Source organism: Barbus barbus (assembly GCF_936440315.1).
Source record: "Barbus barbus genome assembly, chromosome: 47".
Lineage (NCBI taxonomy): Eukaryota > Metazoa > Chordata > Actinopteri > Cypriniformes > Cyprinidae > Barbus > Barbus barbus.
Genome location: NC_136725.1, coordinates 9,597,023 through 9,616,482, shown reverse-complemented (window position 1 = coordinate 9,616,482; position 19,460 = coordinate 9,597,023). Strand labels below are relative to the sequence as shown.

The 19,460-nt window shown below is 35.9% G+C and overlaps 1 protein-coding gene across 4 annotated transcripts in view; it reads right to left on the bottom strand.

Moving 5' to 3' along the window:
- Positions 1–19,460, bottom strand: part of LOC306865571 (HMG box transcription factor BBX-like) — a 28,732-nt gene that overhangs the window by 3,542 nt on the left and 5,730 nt on the right. For 2 of the 4 annotated variants that reach the window (XM_079410266.1, XM_079410265.1), the window contains exons 2-14: positions 18,577–18,658; positions 14,987–15,158; positions 11,381–11,638; positions 10,618–10,819; positions 10,195–10,262; positions 6,374–6,454; positions 6,136–6,210; positions 5,953–6,030; positions 4,305–4,382; positions 2,357–3,230; positions 1,789–1,927; positions 587–735; positions 321–410 (exon numbers count right to left, since the gene is read on the bottom strand). In XM_079410266.1, the coding sequence (XP_079266392.1) occupies positions 321–410; positions 587–735; positions 1,789–1,927; positions 2,357–3,230; positions 4,305–4,382; positions 5,953–6,030; positions 6,136–6,210; positions 6,374–6,454; positions 10,195–10,262; positions 10,618–10,819; positions 11,381–11,638; positions 14,987–15,145 (2,251 nt within the window). In that variant the 5' untranslated portion in view covers positions 15,146–15,158; positions 18,577–18,658. The remainder of the gene's footprint in view (positions 1–320; positions 411–586; positions 736–1,788; positions 1,928–2,356; positions 3,231–4,304; positions 4,383–5,952; positions 6,031–6,135; positions 6,211–6,373; positions 6,455–10,194; positions 10,263–10,617; positions 10,820–11,380; positions 11,639–14,986; positions 15,159–18,576; positions 18,659–19,460) is intronic. The other 2 variants (XM_079410268.1, XM_079410267.1) reach the window with 1 other exon arrangement.

Genomic DNA, 19,460 nt, shown 5'->3' with positions numbered 1-19,460 from the left:
ATGCAGATGTCTGACAATGAATGATGCTTTAGGATGTTATATTGCATTTAATTTGTGCCACTGTACTACACCAAACCAGGCTGCATCAAAAGTATTTACATAACTGTGACACGTGTGCCCCTTTAAGATAACCAGAGTATACTGTGACCTAGATATGACAGCGTTCCCTGCTATGCGGCAGGAAACATCGAGGCACACTGGGCTAAACCACGGACAAACAACAACCAAGACCATGCAAGCACAATTTCCAGCACTCGTTCACACAGTCTTGCCATCTGAACACAGAATGAAGCTGATATCTAATGGCTGTGGGGTGTCACCTTTGTCTGCGGCACTGGATTTCTCCTTCCTGTGTTTGTACTTGTTCACTATCTTGTGGAATAAGGTCTTTTTCTGAGATGAAGATGAACCTAATTTCAAGCAATAAAACAGAACAAAAAAAATACAACACAGCATGCTATGTTAGGTGGAAGTCATGTCATTCTGAACATGAGACGACTACTTCCTAAGAAAGTAAGCAAATGAGGCAATGAGTGTGGGGGCTAGGAGGATGTACTGTCAGTTTCCATGCATGCAGAGAACTCACCCTTGCAGGGTTTGGGCGGTTCAGGAGGGCTGGACGTACTGTTTTTTTTCTTCTTGGTTACCGCCACACTCTTTTTGTCAAAAGTCAGGGGGCTGTATTGTGGTAAGCTGTTGAACTTTTTCTCGAACTCCTCCTCAAGCTTTCCTAGTCTGTGAGTTTTATACACAGTAAAACATTAGCCGTCTGTGCAAAGTCTGCTCATCTGGATTCAACGTCTGCTAGATAAACTGACTTCAATCTTGCACAATGAAACACGATGGAATGTTCTTCAAAAACTTTATTCTGCAATTTTAGTCTGAAACTATGATCGTGGGATGGCAAATATGATTATGATACATGCTTGAAATGTACAAAACTCTTTGGACTACTTACTTAATTATCAAGCTAACCTAATGCACAGAAATGTTTGCAAAGAAAGTCTTTTTTTTTTTTTTAAAGTTAGCCTCAACGTCAAATATACTGATTCAGCTGATATTAATTGCAGTGCCAATCAATAATCAATGTTGAATCAGACTGCAACTAATCAATTAAATCACTAAAATGATAAAGTCGACAACAAATTTCTAATTTATTTCATACTAAGTATAGTTCAAATGTACTTGCTGACATATCACTCGAGACTTACTGATATAAAAATTATAAATAAACTTAATTTGGAATACTACTTGTACACAATGCATAGTTCTTAATATTAAACCTTAGATGTTTTTAATGAGGATTGTATGATCTCCGAATAATATCAGTCTTTATATGCAAGACATTTAAAGTGTACCTGAAGTATACTTGCAAAAGTTCCACTTTAGCACAATCAAATATACTTCAGTATATCTTTAGTTGGACTTCAGCACTACTTTCACAATTAACGTGAATTAAGTACAAAATTAGTTTAGCAGTATACCAGTTTAGTGTACCAAAAGTCCAACTGTAGGGTATTTTTATTTTTATTAAACACATAAATATGTAAATGTATTTGTAGTATACTTGGCATGAAATAAATGTATGTCAAATACATTTTAGTATTTAGTATATTCAATAAAATACAGAAAATAAAATGTGCCACTTTTTTAGACCTGATTGATCGAGAGAAAAAAATATTCCATTATAAAAATAGTTGTTAGTTGCAGCCCAAATAAAATAAACTCCTCTGCAGGAGAGTTTCCCTGCAGATGTGCGGTGATGTGATAGGAGGAATTACAGCTCACCCTGGGGTGGTTTCCTCTTTAGACTTAGACTTCTTGAGCTTTTTTGGGTTGCTGGTAGCAGCTTGAGAATATCCCCAGCTCTCGTCATTCCAGCTGCCCTCATGATCGGACACACTTCCTCGCATGGATCCTCTTTTCCCTACAACACAGACCAGAAAACCAAACAGCACTTTTTCATTTACCGTATCACCTAATTTGAGTGTATATGTGAATTACTTGAAATAAAGGCCAATTGAGCCTTATTAAGTTAAAATGTTAATGGTATTCAATATAATATGAGATAAAAAATAAACATTGTGATGTTGAAATTGTACTTCAGCCTACAAGGGTACAAGGCCACCTTAGAAAATGCTAGAAAGCACAACCTAATCTATTTTTGTGTTGTTGGCATATTTGTAGAATACGCAGATATAAATGGGGAAGTATGTTTTTCGATGCTACTATCTGCTCCACATGATCAGTTTGAACTAATGTGTAATGAGTTTAGAATCCAGTCACGCAGCACCTATGACAAAATCAACAAACAGGAAAGGAACCTGTGGGAGGGGTGTGTGTGTGTGTGCATTACCTCTGTCCACATTTGCTCTCAGAGATGTAAGCATCCCTTCGGACACCAGAGTTTTATAAAGCGCTCCTTTACAGCTTCGCTCTGACTTCCTGGACCCACAGGTCTCTTGCTTAACCTCTTGCTCTTTATCATCCTGTCTGGTTTGAGGTGGTTTGGTGTCTGTGTCTTTCTCCTCCAGTTCTATAGGATAAGGAGGAGAGCAGTGTGGTGCCATGTCCTCCATGCCAATAGGGGGCTCCACCTTCATGTCTGGCTCATTCTCACACTCATCTTTAGGGGTCAGAGGAGCTTCCTCAGTTTTCATCTCTACATCCTGCGGTTTACTGGTCTCTTCATCCCCTTCTTCCTCTTCCTCCACGTTATCGTCTTTTAACTTCAACTGTTTTTTCGGTTTAGGTTTTGTTTTCTTCTTCACTGCTGGAGATTGGTCCGTTGTGGGGCTGCTCTCACTCCCTGAGGGACAAGCTTTCTTCCTGGGTGTTTCTTCCGAGCTCCAAGCACCTTTTGCTACTGCTTCTATGGTGAACATCACGCTGTCCAGGTCCGACTCAGGCGAATGTCGCTTCTTCGCCTTTTTGGGCGATGCAGGATTTTCGTCCGAGTCTTTACTTTCTTTCTTCTTTTTCTTCTTCTTCTTCAGCGTCTTACACGGGCTGAGATCAGATGGGGTGGTCTCAGTAGGGGAGGACGAGGTGGAGCCGGAGGTAGAGGATGATGAGGATGATGACGATGTGGTGACAGGAAGTTCAGGAGCGTCCACCTGCTCTTCGGTGACTCTGCTACTTGAGCTGTGCTGTGCACAGAGTGAGGAGGAACCACCAGAGGGCTGGGAGGATCGAGCTTCCATCTTTTCAGCCTCAGAGGCCAAACACATCTATATACACACACAAGCACATCAGGCTATGGAAAAATTATATATAAGCTGCCTGGAAGTCAACATATGACTGTGTTCGCAATCCATTTTAATTCAATATTGTGACATATTGCAAAGTGAAACTGGATAAAAAAGTAGGCCCTTGGATTTGATCCATTAGTAAATGTTTGAATGATGAAATTTGTGAAGTTTCTGTATTTTCGCAAATGCAATTCTTAATTAATAAATCTTTATCTTATTTCAAGTTAGAACATCTAAACATCCTTTTTATATTATATTATGAATGCAATCAACATAATCAGCTTTGTTTACGTTCAGCATGCGCCCATTTTATCCTGAACATAAACAGCGCTAATTACGTTCTGGGGTATTCTCCAAAATGGCAGAAGACAGTAACTCAGGGAGAAGAATTGGCGAATAAATTGTGTTATCATTGTTTTCTTTGCGCACAAAATATGAACTATTCTACCGATGTCCTTACTATGTTTCTGTGAGTTGATCGTGGTAATATCGTTGTTGTCTATGGAGGGTCAAAGAACTCTCAGATTCCATCAAAAATATCTTATTTTGTGTTTGGAAGATGAACGAAGGCCTTACGGGTTTGGAGCAACATGAGGGTGAGTAATTAATGACAGAATTTTCGATTTTGGGTGAACTAACCTTTTAAATATAAATTGGAAAAAAAATCTAAACATTTCAAAATATATTATTTAATATCCATGTATAAATGTTAAATACGTCATTTTATTTTCTAAAGCAAAGTTGTTTAAAGAGTTTTGGTTCCATTTAGATTTTTTACACTTTTCAGAAAAAGTGTACCAGGAACATGTAATAAGAAAAATATATAAACACCCACCAGGTGGCAGCCAACGCTTCAAAACTCTCCTAGGACTTATTACATAACATTGCTTGCCATTGTTCATGCCAACCGGTCAACACCAGCCACTGCCTCACTGAGCTTTAATTCTGCATTATAACATCAAATACTGTATGTAGCATAAGATTCATCCTCCTGTCTTGCATCTCTGTGTAACCCGGGGCAGTGATTGTGCTGTATGTGGGTTGGTGATGTACCTCAGCAAGCTGGAAAAGAGCCGACTGGCCACACTGCCTCCCCTCAGATGCTGACTGAGACCTACTGGAAGAGATCTGCTACAGAGACACACAAAACACACATATCAAGAGCAATAAACAGAGCAATAGGAAATTATTCAACTTGTTAGGAAATTCACCCACACAGAGGAATATAATTCTGATTTAAATCACAATGTTGTGATGGTGTCTTAAAGTCTATGGGATTTTTAAAAAATATATATAAAACTGAGAATTAATGATTTGTTCAACCCTACTTATAAGCAATATTAATAGTGATGCTTGCCTTAGGCCCCGTTTGCACTAGTGCGTTTTCGTTTTAAAACAATGTTTTAGAATGAAAACGATGCCCGTCTACACTGGATCTCCGTTTACACTACACAACCGAAAACACATGTCACATGACCATTTATGCAGGTACAACCATAGATATGTATAGGTAGATTCCCTATTATTTAGATGGCAAGACGCGTCTGCGTGCTTGGAGCGGTCGAATGGGGAATCTACCTATACATATCTATGGTTACAATAATGAGCATGATGTTATTGTTTACACGGTCGTCAAGGATATGCAGAGCGAATGTATCGTTTTCAAAAGTCTCCGTTTTGGTCCGTTTACACTGAAACGCAACCCCGGAGTTTTCAAACTAAAACGGGGTCTGCAGCGTTTTCAAAAGTCTCCGTTTTCGACCTCGAAAACGCCGGAGTAGTGTAAACGATAGGCGTTTCCGTAGCAAAAGTTATGCGTTTTAAAACAAAAACACGCTAGTGTAAACGAGGCCTTAGTAAACACCACTAATAAGAACTGAGTCTAATGTTTTTATAATATTACCTGGCTGCTGGTCACTGTCTAATTAGCTTTTTCTTTTTTAATTTTCTGTTTTAATTTTCTTTAGGTAGTTTGTTGTTTTTGTCACTTTCAATTTTTTTTTTTTTTTAAATGTTTTATTTGTAACATTTCAATAATATTTTTAATATTTCTATATTTATTTTTTACTCTACATTTATTTAACATATATATATATATGTAATTTATTAAAGTTTTAGTTATTTTAGTACCTCAACTTAAACTTGTTTCAGTTAGTTGTCAAAGCAACATTTCTAATTGTCACTCAAGTATTTTAAGTTAAAGGGTTTTTCAGCTTTCTTTTAATTACGGAAAACAGTTTTTAATAGTTTTAGCCTAGGTTAACAGTAAAAAACTGCCTAATACAACCAGTTTTGCCCCACATGCTGTCACGTTTTGCGCCACAACTTAAGAACAGAGAGTGCAAACTGCTCAAATTAAAAGTTAATAGTTAGCAGATGGCCTTTACAGTTAATGACACTGAAGAGAAATTACAAAAACAAAAGCAATGACTGGAAGTTCAAGAGTATCAAAATGGCTGCCTGGATGGAGGAAGTTCTAGCAGGTAATACACCAGCAAAAGCAGAAGTGGGACATTTTATTGGCACTCTTTGAGTTACTGAAGGTTTCTGCTGTGGTTACTTACTGCAAAATGTAAATACAGGCAGTGTGAACACTGCATAATGCATTTAAGAACTCCTTCCTAGCATAGCATGACTGTATCTGCACTATAAGCGAGGTAAGGTGGGCCGAAGGACCCACTCTAGGAGAGTTCAACTGTACCTCAGCCAGCTGAAACAAGGGTGATTTAACACAACTCTTGGGCAGGTCTGGTGAACTTGGCTGAGATGGTCCAGAGGCCTAAGAGGGACATTAAAATGAATGCTCAATATTAAATTCACAAGTTAATGGAAATCTTCCACATTAATGTAGCACTTCTTTCACTTAAGTGTCCAAAACCCTCACCTCGACATGTGTGAGAGAGCTTGTGTCCTCAGCGTTCTTACTTCCCCCAGCTGGCTGCACTGGACTGGAAGAAATCTGAGGGGAAAGAATAAAACAGAGCTTCAAGAAACTGCATTCAGATCATTAAGCAGGTCATTTGGACGCACACAGCCAACCACCCATATTTGAGACGTCTCACTGCTAAGGAGGGATTTAAGGGTCTATTATTAAGGACTGACAAGTCTTCAGGTGGCCTCACCTCAGCCAGCTGGAAAAGGGCCGATTTCCCAGTGTGCTTAGCAACATCTGTGCATCCTGTCTGGGAAGAGCTGGAGGAAATCTAAAACGAAAGGATAAAAAAAAAAGGAAATCAGCAAAGTAGAACAAAGCCATAAAAGAAAACAACCTAGAATCAACATCCTCTTTGAAATGACCACTGACATTTACAACTCAACACCTCCCTCTGTTGACAGTTTGATGGAAAAGCCACAGGTAGATTCAATAAAATAAAAAAATACCCATCAATTATGTGGTCTAAACAGGAAGTGACAGACATTGAGACAGCTTGAGGTGTCTAAGCTGGAAACTGCTGCACATTACCTCAGAAACTAGACATCGGCATTAGTAAATCAGCTGAATAATTATAGTCTACTTTGTATTCACTGACGATACAGGATATTTTAGAAGTAATAAAAAAAAAAAATTCTGAATTACAGATAATTATAATTTTTTACAGTGCTGTTACTTAATGTACAATGTATATATTTAGGCCCAAAACCAGAAACATGACAAAAATGGCTTTGATATAATGGTTAAAGGTTATTTATATACTACATATAATGAAGCAAGTCAGAGAAATAAATTCACATATTTGATATTTGTAAATAAAAGATGTTTTACGCTCACCATGACTGCACGTAACTACAGTAAAAACAGTAATATTGTGAAATATTACAATTCAAAATAACTGTTCTGAATTATAATATATTTTAATGTCATTTATTTATGTAATGGCAAAGCTGAAGTTTTAGCAGTCATTACTACAGACATAAATATAAAAAAAGAACATTTGTTTGAAACGTTTGTTTAAATTAGTTTAAATGTCATTTTGATCAATTTAATGTGTCTTAACAAAAAAAAATCTGAATTTTTTTTACAGAAATACAGTTCAAAAGAAGACCATTTGTTTGAAACAATTTGTTTAATTGTCCATTTTGATCAATTTAATGTGTCTTTGCTTAAAACAGTATGAATTTCTTGCAAAAAAACAAGTTATCTGTAAAAATAGGACTGCCTTGCATTGGGCACCAAAAAAGGTTAATTTTTTTGCAAATAAAATATTAATTATATACTGAAATAAAGTTCAAAAGAAGAACATTTGTTTAAATTTCGTTAAAGGGGTCATGATGCGATTTCAAGTTTTCCTTTCTCTTTGGAGTGTTACAAGCTGATTGTGCATAGATAAGATCCCTGAAGTTACCTAGGAGAGGAGGTAATTCTGACTTTGCTATGGCACTTCTGAATCTGCGACTGTAAGTATGTTTTGTTATTAATTTAAGTATTTGCTATTGACTGTTCAAATGCGGAGTTTTGCGCGTCGTGTGTGCGCACGTGTGTGAGAGAGAGGGTCACAGCGCAGCGTCGTGTGTGTGTGCTCGCATGTGTGAGAGAGGGGGACACGGTCACACAACCGCGACTTTTGTGCAAACACATACGAGCATCATCACTGTGTCTGTCACACGACTCTGTTCCCCTCTCAGGTTTGAACTGATGGTAAAACTAAGGACATTATTAACTGTCTTTACATTTATTTGAAAGCTGAAACTCGCGATTATGGTGTTCGGCCAATCACAATGCACAGAGCAGACTGCGCTTGTCGGAAGGAGGGACTTTGTAGAAAACGAAACGCTTAAGAGAGGCGGGGCATAGGGGACCTACAATAATGTACAGTATTTGAAAAATAATGTGTTTTTTGAACATTAAAGCATGTCAACATATTCTGTTACAGCAAATAATGATCTTTAAAAAAGCATCATATGACCCCTTTAAATTGAATGTCTGCAAAAAAAACACTTTTTTTTTTACAGAAATATAGTTCAAAAGAAGAACATTTGTTTGAAACAATTTGTTAAAATGTAAATTTTGATCAATTTAATGCATCATTGCTTAAAAAAAAGTTATTAATTTCTTGCAAAAAAACAAAACAAGCTATCCGTAAAAATAGGACTCCCTTGCTTTGGCACAAGTAGCACAAAAAAATAGAAACAAGACGACTACTGACATGAAGCAACTTCAACATGGTGTTACTTTTAATTTATCAGTAACTTGTAGTGCACTATTGCCAGGCACTGTTGCTTTGGATCAACCTTTGTGTGAATTTTCTTTTGACAACACAGAGATTCAGAAGACTATTCTTGGTTAAACATTACAAACAGTCAACAGGTAGAGAATTCAGCCCTGTCCCCTCAAACAAGACCAAACAGATGATGTAATGTGATTTGTCCGCAAAACAACGAGGCGCTGCCTTTTGTTTTGTATAAACCTCCAGTGGCCCTCTTCAGTGACAAATGCACTGCGCAGAAGGCAATTAGGATCACTTAGCGGCAGGGAAATGGAATTTACAGAGGATTAACAGGAGTGAGTCTGAGGAACCCACAGGAACACACACAAACAGCTACATCCCTGATTCACACACACACACTTTGGCCTGGCATCTTCAACGCCTCATAAAGCTCTACAATTTATGAAGTCTATGCACCTCCTAATGGCACACAAACCCAGTTTGGGGCCCAAAATCATCATCCCAGTCTGTTTAGTCACAGCCCGCTGCGGCTGCCGTATCCGTGGAGATGGGCCTGTCACAGTCTATTTACGTGAGCACTGATCATGTGCTCATTATATCAAGAGGTCTGCCGTGAGTACAGAATGATGCAGATTTGTCTCAATCACATCAAGATACGAGGACATGAATCTAGACTAATAACTGTTATTCCCATCTAGAGCCTTCTTTGTGTTCCTGGTTTAAAAACTCATTTAACTTGACTGTGGTTATTTTGACATGTGTTTCTACAGCAAAATCTGCATATGAATATATGCAATTACACTGTAACCCATTCTAAATGCTTTTATTTTGATTTATTTGTGTTTTCCAAGGCAGTTTTGATCTGCATATGAGGTTCTTGCATTTGAACTACAAGAATTTTGAAATGAATTGTGGATGCACTGATATTACATTTATTTAAAATTAACTAGCCAATATTTAAAGACAATGATTATTTTCATACTATGGTTAATAGTAAAATTGTATACTGTTTTGTCTAATTTAATAAAAAAATAAAAGATTAAAAAACACTAAAGAAATTATTTTAAAATATATGTACCTTGAGAATTGCTAAAGATCATGTTTTTATATCAGTTTTTAAAGATTAACTTTTAGTAAGTATTAGATAACAACACAGGTAATCTAAATGGAAAAATATGAGAAATAAGCATGCAAAATTAAAGGGTTAGTTCACCCAAAAATGAAAAGAGAAGAAGAGAAAAAGAGAAGAAATTGTTGAATAAAGTTTCTCTGGTAGTTATAAAAGTATTCTCGTAGCTTCATAACATTACGGTGCAGAACAACTGACTGATGTCACATGGACTACTTTAACAATGTCCTTACTACCTTTCTGGGCCTTGAATGTGTCAGTTGCGTTTGCTGTCTATGCCGGGTCAGAAAACTCTCAGATTTAATTAAAAATATCTTAATTTGTGTTCCAAAGATGAACAAAGGTCTTACAGGTTTAGAACGACATAAGGGTGAGTAATTAAAGACAAAATTTTCATTTTTGGGCAAACTAACCCTTTAAATATTCAAAATAATTTAATATACATCCAAAATCATTCAAATGATTTAATACAATCTCTACTACTGTCCAATAATCAGTATGATACAGCGCATTCCTAACATTAATAAAAATATGGCAATGCATCACACAGTCCTTATGTTAGCAATTCAAAAAGGGGTCTTGATTTGATCAAAGGTTGCACTTAGCCTGAAAAGTTAATTTCTTAAGTATTAAAATTATGTTACTGTACCTCTCTGGCGGTCAGTGCGTGCTCCCCAGCTAACAGCAGCATGCTTAAGCCGCCCATCTTATTGGGATCTATAAACACAGCAGAGGAAAAAGATGTAAAGAAATGTTGAACTATACAGTTAAACAACCACTGAGTGAAGTGCAGTGAAGGAATATGAACACTACCGTTCAATATTTTTTCATTATTTAGTAGGAAATTAATATTTTTATTTTGCAAAAATGCATAAAATTGTTCAAAAATTACAGTAAAGGCATTTATAATGTTACAAATGATCTATTTTTGAATAAAATATGTTATTTTAGATTTTCTATTTATCAAGGAAATCTGAAAAAAAAAAAACATTCACAACCAAACCAAATCAGAATGAATGTAGTGTATATTAGTGTATGTGTGGACACATTTAAGTGTTTGTTTTGTTCCTACCAGCCATGGCGAAGTTGAGCTGGGGTGTGCTGTCAGTTTTGGGCTGTTTTTTGGCAACTGAAGATTCCTTGCTAGGGTTGGATGGAAGAGACCAGAGTTTCTTGCGGGCATTACTCACAGAGTGAGAAGGACTCTTTACCGGCTTGTTGGTGGCAGGACACCATTTGTAACCAGGATTAGCCTTCATGAATGCATCCTTATACTGTATAAAACAGAACATAATCAAATAATATTATGAGTATAGGAGAGCATAAATCTAAGTGGACGTCCATGACGGAGTCCCACAAGGCTCAATTCTTGCACCACTCCTGTTTAGCCTATATATGGTCCCACTAAGTCAAATAATGAGAAGGAATCAAATTGCCTGTCCCAGCTGTGCAGATGATACCCAGGTTTACCTAGACTTATCGCCAAATGACTACAGCCCCATTGACTCACTCTGCCAATGCATTGATGAAATTAACAGCTGGGTGTGCCAAAACTTTCTTCAGCTAAACAAGGAGAAAACTGAAGTCATTGCATTTGGAAACAATGTGCTATATAAATAAACTTGCCTTGCCTAATAGATTTAAGTCAGCTGTTGACATTTTCCTTAACCTTTGCAACTAGTGATTTCCAATTTTTTTAAGTTTTTTTTCCTGCTGTTTAAAACTATTAGCTTTTTATGCCAAGTTAATTTTATATTTGCTATCACATTTAATTGCTATGAACACCAAAATCATGGTTACTGTGTGTAGTCTGCCTCTCTTAGTTTAATGTTTACCTCCTTGGCCATGTCTGTGTATTTCTGTTTTTCTTTGGGGTCCAGTACAGCCCACCAGTCTGCCAGTATTTTAGTGGCTCCCCGGTTGTCTAGTCGTGGATGCTCCTGTCGGACCAGTGAACGGTGCCGTTTGCAAAACAGCAGAAAGGCGTTCATGGGCCGGCGAGCCCGTTGTTCAGAGGAGTATTCCTCACTGTCATCTTCTATCCCACCACACTCTCCCTCCTGTGCTCCACTCTCTGCACATAACACCGGCTCCTGAGGAGAAAAATGAGGAACAAGTGGAAAGAGACATACAGAGACCTGGTCAATTTCAACAGCAGCAGTGAACAAAGCTACACAAAGATAAAAACCAAAGCCTATTCTCATACTTTTGCTGCAATATTTCACCACAGTGCAATATTAAAATGAAACCATATGGATGAAATTATGAACTTTGAACTATAGGGAAACTAAAGAGGTAGTTAAATCTTTGTCCTTCCTCTATAAAATAAATGACCAAAATGCAAGACATTAGCTTCTGCCACATGATTCCATACCCAAAACTTAGAGCCGACATAATGCTGTTTCTATTGTTGGTTTTCAATTTGGTTTTCTTGAAATGTCTACTTTCAAATGAACAAACTCAAATGGAAAACAAATATTCTCAGATTATGTAATCCGTATGAAAAATGCATACAGGTGCATCACTACAGTGGAGATGACGAGTCAGTGTCAGTGTCGCCAACTTCATCTCTTAAACCAAGAACAAAAAAGCACTAGTTTATCAATTAATTATTAAAATGTTAATGCAGCCTCCTTACTGTTTTTCCCTGACACATTCATAATCATTACTTCTGGCAGTGTGCCGTAGCAAGCTTTATGCATGTGCTTAAATTCTTATTAGGCAATGTAAGCAATTAACGACTCATCATTATGACTTAAATGGATTATTAATAAACATGCGATTAGTCGATTAATGCTTTAAATGAACGACTACTAGTCGACCAGAAAAATCTTTAGTAAAGGGCAGCACTACAAAAAATAAACATATATTTGTATATTCTACAAATCTGATTGAGCCTGACAATGATTTAAAACTGATGCAACGTTAAAGACAATATGAAGTTGCTTTGCTTTTTGCTGTAGTGACACATTTTTGAAACTGAAACAGATTGGGCAGATTTCAGTCTATTTCAATCGTCTTGGTAACACTTTATTTTATGGTCTCTTAAGTAGTTGCTTATTAGCATGCATATTACTAGAATATTAATCTTTTATTAGTAGTAATTAAGCACATATTAATGCCTTATTCTACATCCCTAATCCCCAACTACCTTACTATTAATAAGCAGCAAATTAGGAATTTATTGAGGGAAAAGTCGTAGTTAATAGTGAATGTGTTCCCTATTCTAAACTGTTACCGATTATTCTAATTCTAAAGAGAATTTTTTTGGACAAATATCTGTTTATACAGCCCTCAATATACATTTCCGTCAAAACGTTTGGGGGTCATTACTACTTTTAAACAAATTAATTGCTTTATTCATTGAAGCAACATTAAATTGATCAAAAGTGACAGTAAAGACATTTATAATATGCTACAAAATATTTCTGTTACAATTAAATGATTCTATTTATCAAAAAAATTAATCTTGAAAAAATGTATCACAGTTTCCACAAAAATATCAATCCGTGCAACCATTTTCAACATTGACATTAATAAGAAATTTTTCTTGAGCACCTAATCAGTATATTAGAATGATTTCTGAAGGATCATGTGACACTGAACGCTGGAGTAATGATGCTGAAAATACAGCTTTGCCATCACATGAATAAATTGCATTTAAAACATATATTAAAATAGAAAACAGTTTTTTATTTGTACTAACATTTCAAACGTTACCATTTTACTGTATTTTGAGAATAAGAAAATTCTTTGATAAAATAAAAAACCTTCGGACCCCAAACTTTTGAACTGTATTGTAAATGACTGGAAACTGATAAATGACTTTAAATCTTCTAAAAACTAATTTGTCAATGTTTAAAAGTATACCAGCATAGAGTTGACCTCAAAGCTAATACTGTACACATGAACTGAAACTGAATTTAAATCTCATGTACTCTATAGTCTTCAGGTCTTTGAAGAGCACCTGCTGTATTGAGCAAAACACTAGGTAGGGTTAAAGGGATAGTTCACCCAAAATTGAAAATTCTGGCATTAATTATTCACCCACATTGGTCCAAACCTGTAAGACCTATGTGCATCTTCGAAACACAAATTAAGATATTTTGGATAAAATACGAGAGCTTTCTTACCCTGCTTAGACAGCAACACAACTGACACGTTCAAGGGCTGAAAGGTAGTAAAGACTTCATTTAAATGGTCCATGTGACATCAGTGGTTCAACCGTTCCGTGTCCGTTTTCGACATGTATTTACAACAGTACCACAACGCATGAATTAAATTGTTATTTTTGTTTTCTTTGCACACAAAAGTTAATTTAGTAGCTTCATAAAATTAAGATTGAACCACTGATGTCACATAGACTATTTTAACAATGTCCTTACTACCTTTCTGGGCCTTGAATGTGTCAGTTGCGTTGCTGTCTATGCAAGGGCAGAAAGCTCTCGGATTTCACTATATCTTCTAGGGCTGTCAACTTTAGTCGTTTAGTCGACTAATCGGTCGATGCCGTCTTGGTCGACTGACATTCTCATTGGTCGACCAGTTGCATAATTTTTTTTTTTTTTTTTTTTTTCACCAAAAGAAATTTTAATTGATTTACTCCTTGATATTTATTCCTTTATTAGCAGTTATATATTACTGTATTCTAAATATAATTAGCCTATGTTTTATCCCCAACTTTAAATGCTTTAATTTAGGCTATTTTATAACAGCGCCACAGTTTAGCGCACCTGCGTGGGAACCGCACCTGTGGCTGGCTGCACTGCTGCTTCGCGCTCAGTAAGGAATATAGGATTGTGTTTTCTTATGTTTTTGTTTTTATTTGTACACTTGACGCGTTTGAAAATAGCCTAAATAATGTAACAAAACGAAAATAAATCTATAGGCCTTCCTACTATACAGCCTATTATTTAGGGTTGTTTTTTAGGCTATTTGGGTTTTTTGTGTGTTTGTTTTAAAACGCCTAGATCGGCTGGACAAAAGTTAACCCATAGCTTTGAAAGTAAAGAAGAATATACAGCCTGTATAAACGAGAGCTTTTGTTAGGATTTTTCATTATTTGGCAGTTTTAGCAGTTATATTTTTTGTAGCATGTGGTGTGGTCCGGTGCGCGATTGTGACTGTCACTATAGACCTAGGACAGAGCTCCTCACTTTGCAGTTAAAAAAAAATCACTTAATTTTCAAAGAATTGTATTATTATTATTATAGTTTTATGAATTGATGTTTTTTCGTTGTTGTTTTATAAATGCTCTATGAAAATGCAAAACATTGCGTCTTTTTTTTTTTTTTTTTTTTTAGTCGACTGATCGTTGCGCAGGACAGGACTTTGGTCGACTAAGCATTTCTTTGGTTGACTACAGCCCTAATATCTTCATTATATCTTCATTTGTGTTCCGAAGATGCACTCAAATGAATCCAGTTTGTGTAATCATTCACCTTCTCCAGCTCCTCTTCTTCTTCCTCCTCCTCTTCCTCAGAGAAGTCTGGAGCTTTCTTGGCCAGCAGCGGGTGCCACTGCAGACACTTGCGTTTGGGCCGCTTTCCATTGGCCTCTCCCTCCACCGGAGGTTCTTTCCCTCCACCTCCGCCCTTCATACTGCTGCTGACCCTGAAGAGGGCAAAGGTCAGAGGTTAAGCACGGCCCTTAATGCTCTTTAACATCACATAATAGATCATGTGACAGGAAGAGGCCATGACACACTGGTAATTGCACTGCCTGGTAGTTAATTTAAAGGTGAAATGTGTAATTGGTTACAACGAGAAAAAAAAGGGACCAATTTGAGGAAACAGAAAGGCAGCCGCAGACTGCAAACATAATTTGATGGACATAATAAGAATATAAGAAGAGCTCACACTATTAAAATGTATTTTTGATGGGGTTGTAAATCAAGTAATGCCTGCATAATAGCGGACATATTCAAAGTGCAGTCTTTTCCAATGTGCAGTGTTAGTTCAAGGAAAACAGGCATGCTGTCGAGTGCAGTGTGGCGCAGTGTTCGCTGAGGGAGAGCGGACACAGGGTTCCCTGTCTATCTCAGCACTGTTCTTCTGCGTCTGCAGCACCGGTGCAGCTCTACTGTACGTGTGACCTTCACATACACCAACTCTCTCCTCTCCAATAGGACCAAAGCACACATCTCACACACGTTCCTCTCATGCACACAAACAGGAAGAGGAAGACACACACAGTCACGTCACCATGAAATTTATCACACAATCTCACTACTAGCTAGACTGTTTCCTAACTCACATGCTTCAATTATCATGTGTTAAATTTTACACTGCACATAGGAATGGATCTGAATTTGGGAGTACAATGTATCTAGACAATGCATTAGCAGCAGACATCTTCTGAAAGGTTGTTCATAGCTGGTGTCTGCTGCCCTCTTGCTGTTAATTTGGTTACAGGACTGTTATGAACAAATGCTGACACTAGACAAGGTCTCGCACATTCATTCATCGTTGTTAATGTGAGAATTCAAACAAAGAGCAGGTTATAAGCAGATGTAAATGTCTGTTAAACAAGACATTTTTATGCTTTTTCATTCCAAATGTGATAATTATTTTAAAAGCAACTATATATTTCCATGTAAAAAGATCAATTTATACTGTTTGAGAAAAACGGTATCATATATAAAAAGCTTGTTATGAATATGTGTTGGTATATCAAATAATTAGCAAAATGCTAAATTAAAATTTTATATTGCCACTGTTTGAAAAGCAAATTAATAATCTAAAAATAATTAAGTTAAATGTGAGTAGCAAGGAAAAACTCCAAAGAAATACGAATACGGCAAGGAAGGAAACGTAAACACATAATTCTCACAAACTATATGCTGATTTGTGACTAAAAACCTTAACTGATGACAGAAAAAAATAACGCCAATTAATTTAACGTGGTTTTTTTCCGGAGAAAGCAAACATATAGAAAACATATACACCCAAACATACATAATCAACCAAAATATCCAACTAATACTGTGAGTCATGGTTGTGAGAATGTAAATATAGATTACCATTACTATTAAAGGAATGCAGAAGTAGCATGCTGTTGATTACCACAGAAAATCATTTTGGCTTGTATCTCAGTCAGTACATAAAAAACTGAGCAGAAATCGTGTTTACAATGAAAGTCATTATTACTGTCAAAGGAAATCTGTGTAAAAAGTGAATGATTTGTTTTCAGTTCAGGCAACATGAAATTAAATTGAGACTTTTGGCATTACAATAAAAGTTACCCTTCCCGCATGTTTTGTTTCTGACATTCCTATCTTATGTACCCTCAGGCACCTGTCGTGCAAGGACAACTTTCAAAAACAAATTATATCTAAATTTCCCAAATTTGAATGAAACGAAAGTTCAAAACCTCACAGAACCAAAACAGGGACTTGCAACAGGTTTAAAAAAAGTTACATGTCCAAGAAAGTTATTTTTAATTGACATCCAAGATTAAACAAATGGGAATATTTATTTGCATTACATTAATCATAATCCTTAAATCCTAATATAAATTTAGTTCTACTCTATTTGAATAGCAAACAGGGTAGATCTGCTTTGGGGCACCTTAATATCTCATTAATGTCTAAAGAGTGTAAAGTAAGCTCATTCGAACTCATAAAGATATACATTCCTGATCAAATTAAATGTCACAATGTAAATATAAATCACACACAGAATATTGGGACTTTTACACTACAGAGGTGTGTCAATATTCTTCGTTGCGACATCTATCTTTGACAGTTTCATTTGTCAGAATGTAATTATATAGACCAGAAATGTGGCTCCAAGCCTCAGGTGTAAACAAGGCTGTTTTGCCTGAATCAATATTCAGGTGTGCATGTTTTACTAGCAGAAATAATAGGATGAAATCAAACTTTAATGATGCACTTTTGATGAATGCAATGAAAACCTACAACAGCTGATACTAATAAGAGGACAGGATAAGAAAACAGTCGTTTTGGTATTCATATGTAAATATCAATAATGAACTTAAGAGATCTGCATTATCAGACTGTTATTAACAAAAAAACTTGAATAGCACAATCATCCATAAATTAATTGCACTTTTGTCCTGAGAAACTGCATTTGCCTGTGATTTTTAGTTTCAATTTGACAAGCATCGAAAACATGAATTCTTAATGTGAGTACAACAGATTTGAAGACCCATTTTTTATGGTTTTAAAGTACTATATTGTTATTTTATTCTTGTTAAATCTTAGAAAATTGATGGAGTATTACAATTCGTCTAAGAACTTTTTCTTATGCTGATGAAATTCATTCCCTTTTGGCATTTCATGTCTTAAACTTTATAGAAATTTCTGTATTAACTTTGATATTAGATAATAAACTGTATGCAACTTAAAGCTACAATTCTGGTTTTACACTACAATAAAAAAAAAAAAAAATATATATATATATATATATATATATATATATATATATATATATATGCATATATGCATATATATATATATATATATATATATATATATATATATATATACTCAAAACTAAGTAACTGTTTTTTGAAATACAAGTCAAAAATATCAGATAGCACACTTTGTGAATAGTTATTTATATAAAACCAAATTGATTAAAATCAGAAAATGTGCTTTTAGTCTGTTTTAGAAATTCATGACAATGTCATCGATATTTATAGTCTATTCTTTATAGATTACAATGGAGAGGTTAAAGGAATAACACGCTATGAATTTTATACTATGCCATTATATGATGATCAAAAGTACAATTTGTTATTGATGCAGTCATTCAGGAAAGTAGACCATGTTTGAACAGACTGGCTTTGTGCATGATAAAAGGTTGAAGAATGAATATGTGTTTTATCTCGGATTGAGCACAACCCAATAAGCAGGTGATTATGTACAGACACGAGCTTAAAATCTGTGATGTAATGAGTGTTTGATCCGTGATGTTAAGGCATCGGATCCTAATTAGTCTGTGAATTTAAGAGATATAACAACTGATGAAGGGGAAAAACACATGGCATGAAGTGAAGGCGTACTTACAGAGCCACAGAATATGGAAATACGGTATTTGAAAGATGAGGATGGATCTGTCAGTCAGGCTGTATCATGCGATGAAGATGACCTACAAAGTAAAACAAAAAACACTGTGCCCTCAGTACAGGAATAAATCATCGAAAGCAAAGCAAAATGCACCACATAACGTTGCCCCGAGTCCGACACCATCGGTCAGTGACATTTTTACTATGTTGTGGATTAGTTGGTCATACGTAAACCACTCCAGCTTCAAACTAAGGTGGCACCTCCGGTGTTGTTGATGAAGCATAAAATTATGACATAGCTCACAGCATATATTGAATTCATTCAAAACCACTTCAGTTATAGCAAGCTGTTGTAACATTTATTCATTACCAGGTGTATTATTTACCAATACTTTATGTTACTAGTACAAAAATCTAAATGACTTGCAGCAACAAAGTAAATGGACATCAAATAGTCCAATGACTTGTAACTTTTTTAATTTAACAATTTAACTCATTAATTTGATACTAGGAACCGTTCATTAGACAGTTGTTCTTATTCCAACAATCACTAGAATCTAGGGATGCACCAAATGTTCAGCAACCGAAATTGTATATAAGTGTAAAGACAGAATAAATTGTACCGACCAATGATGTGACATGATCAAATAAAGGCATGCACTAATGCAGCAAAATGTTGGCAGTGAGGAAGCATTTAAAATTGTCCAAGAAAGATGCAAAAATCATTACAAGCACCGACAGCAAGAAACTGTTTAGTACTGCATTGCATGCCTCCGATGAGAAGAGGGAGGGTGGTTGTTGCTGGTTACTGTATGTTGATTGAAATCATGAAATGGCCTCAAATGATTAGTAAACAAACTGCAGAATGTTATGTTTTTAATACAT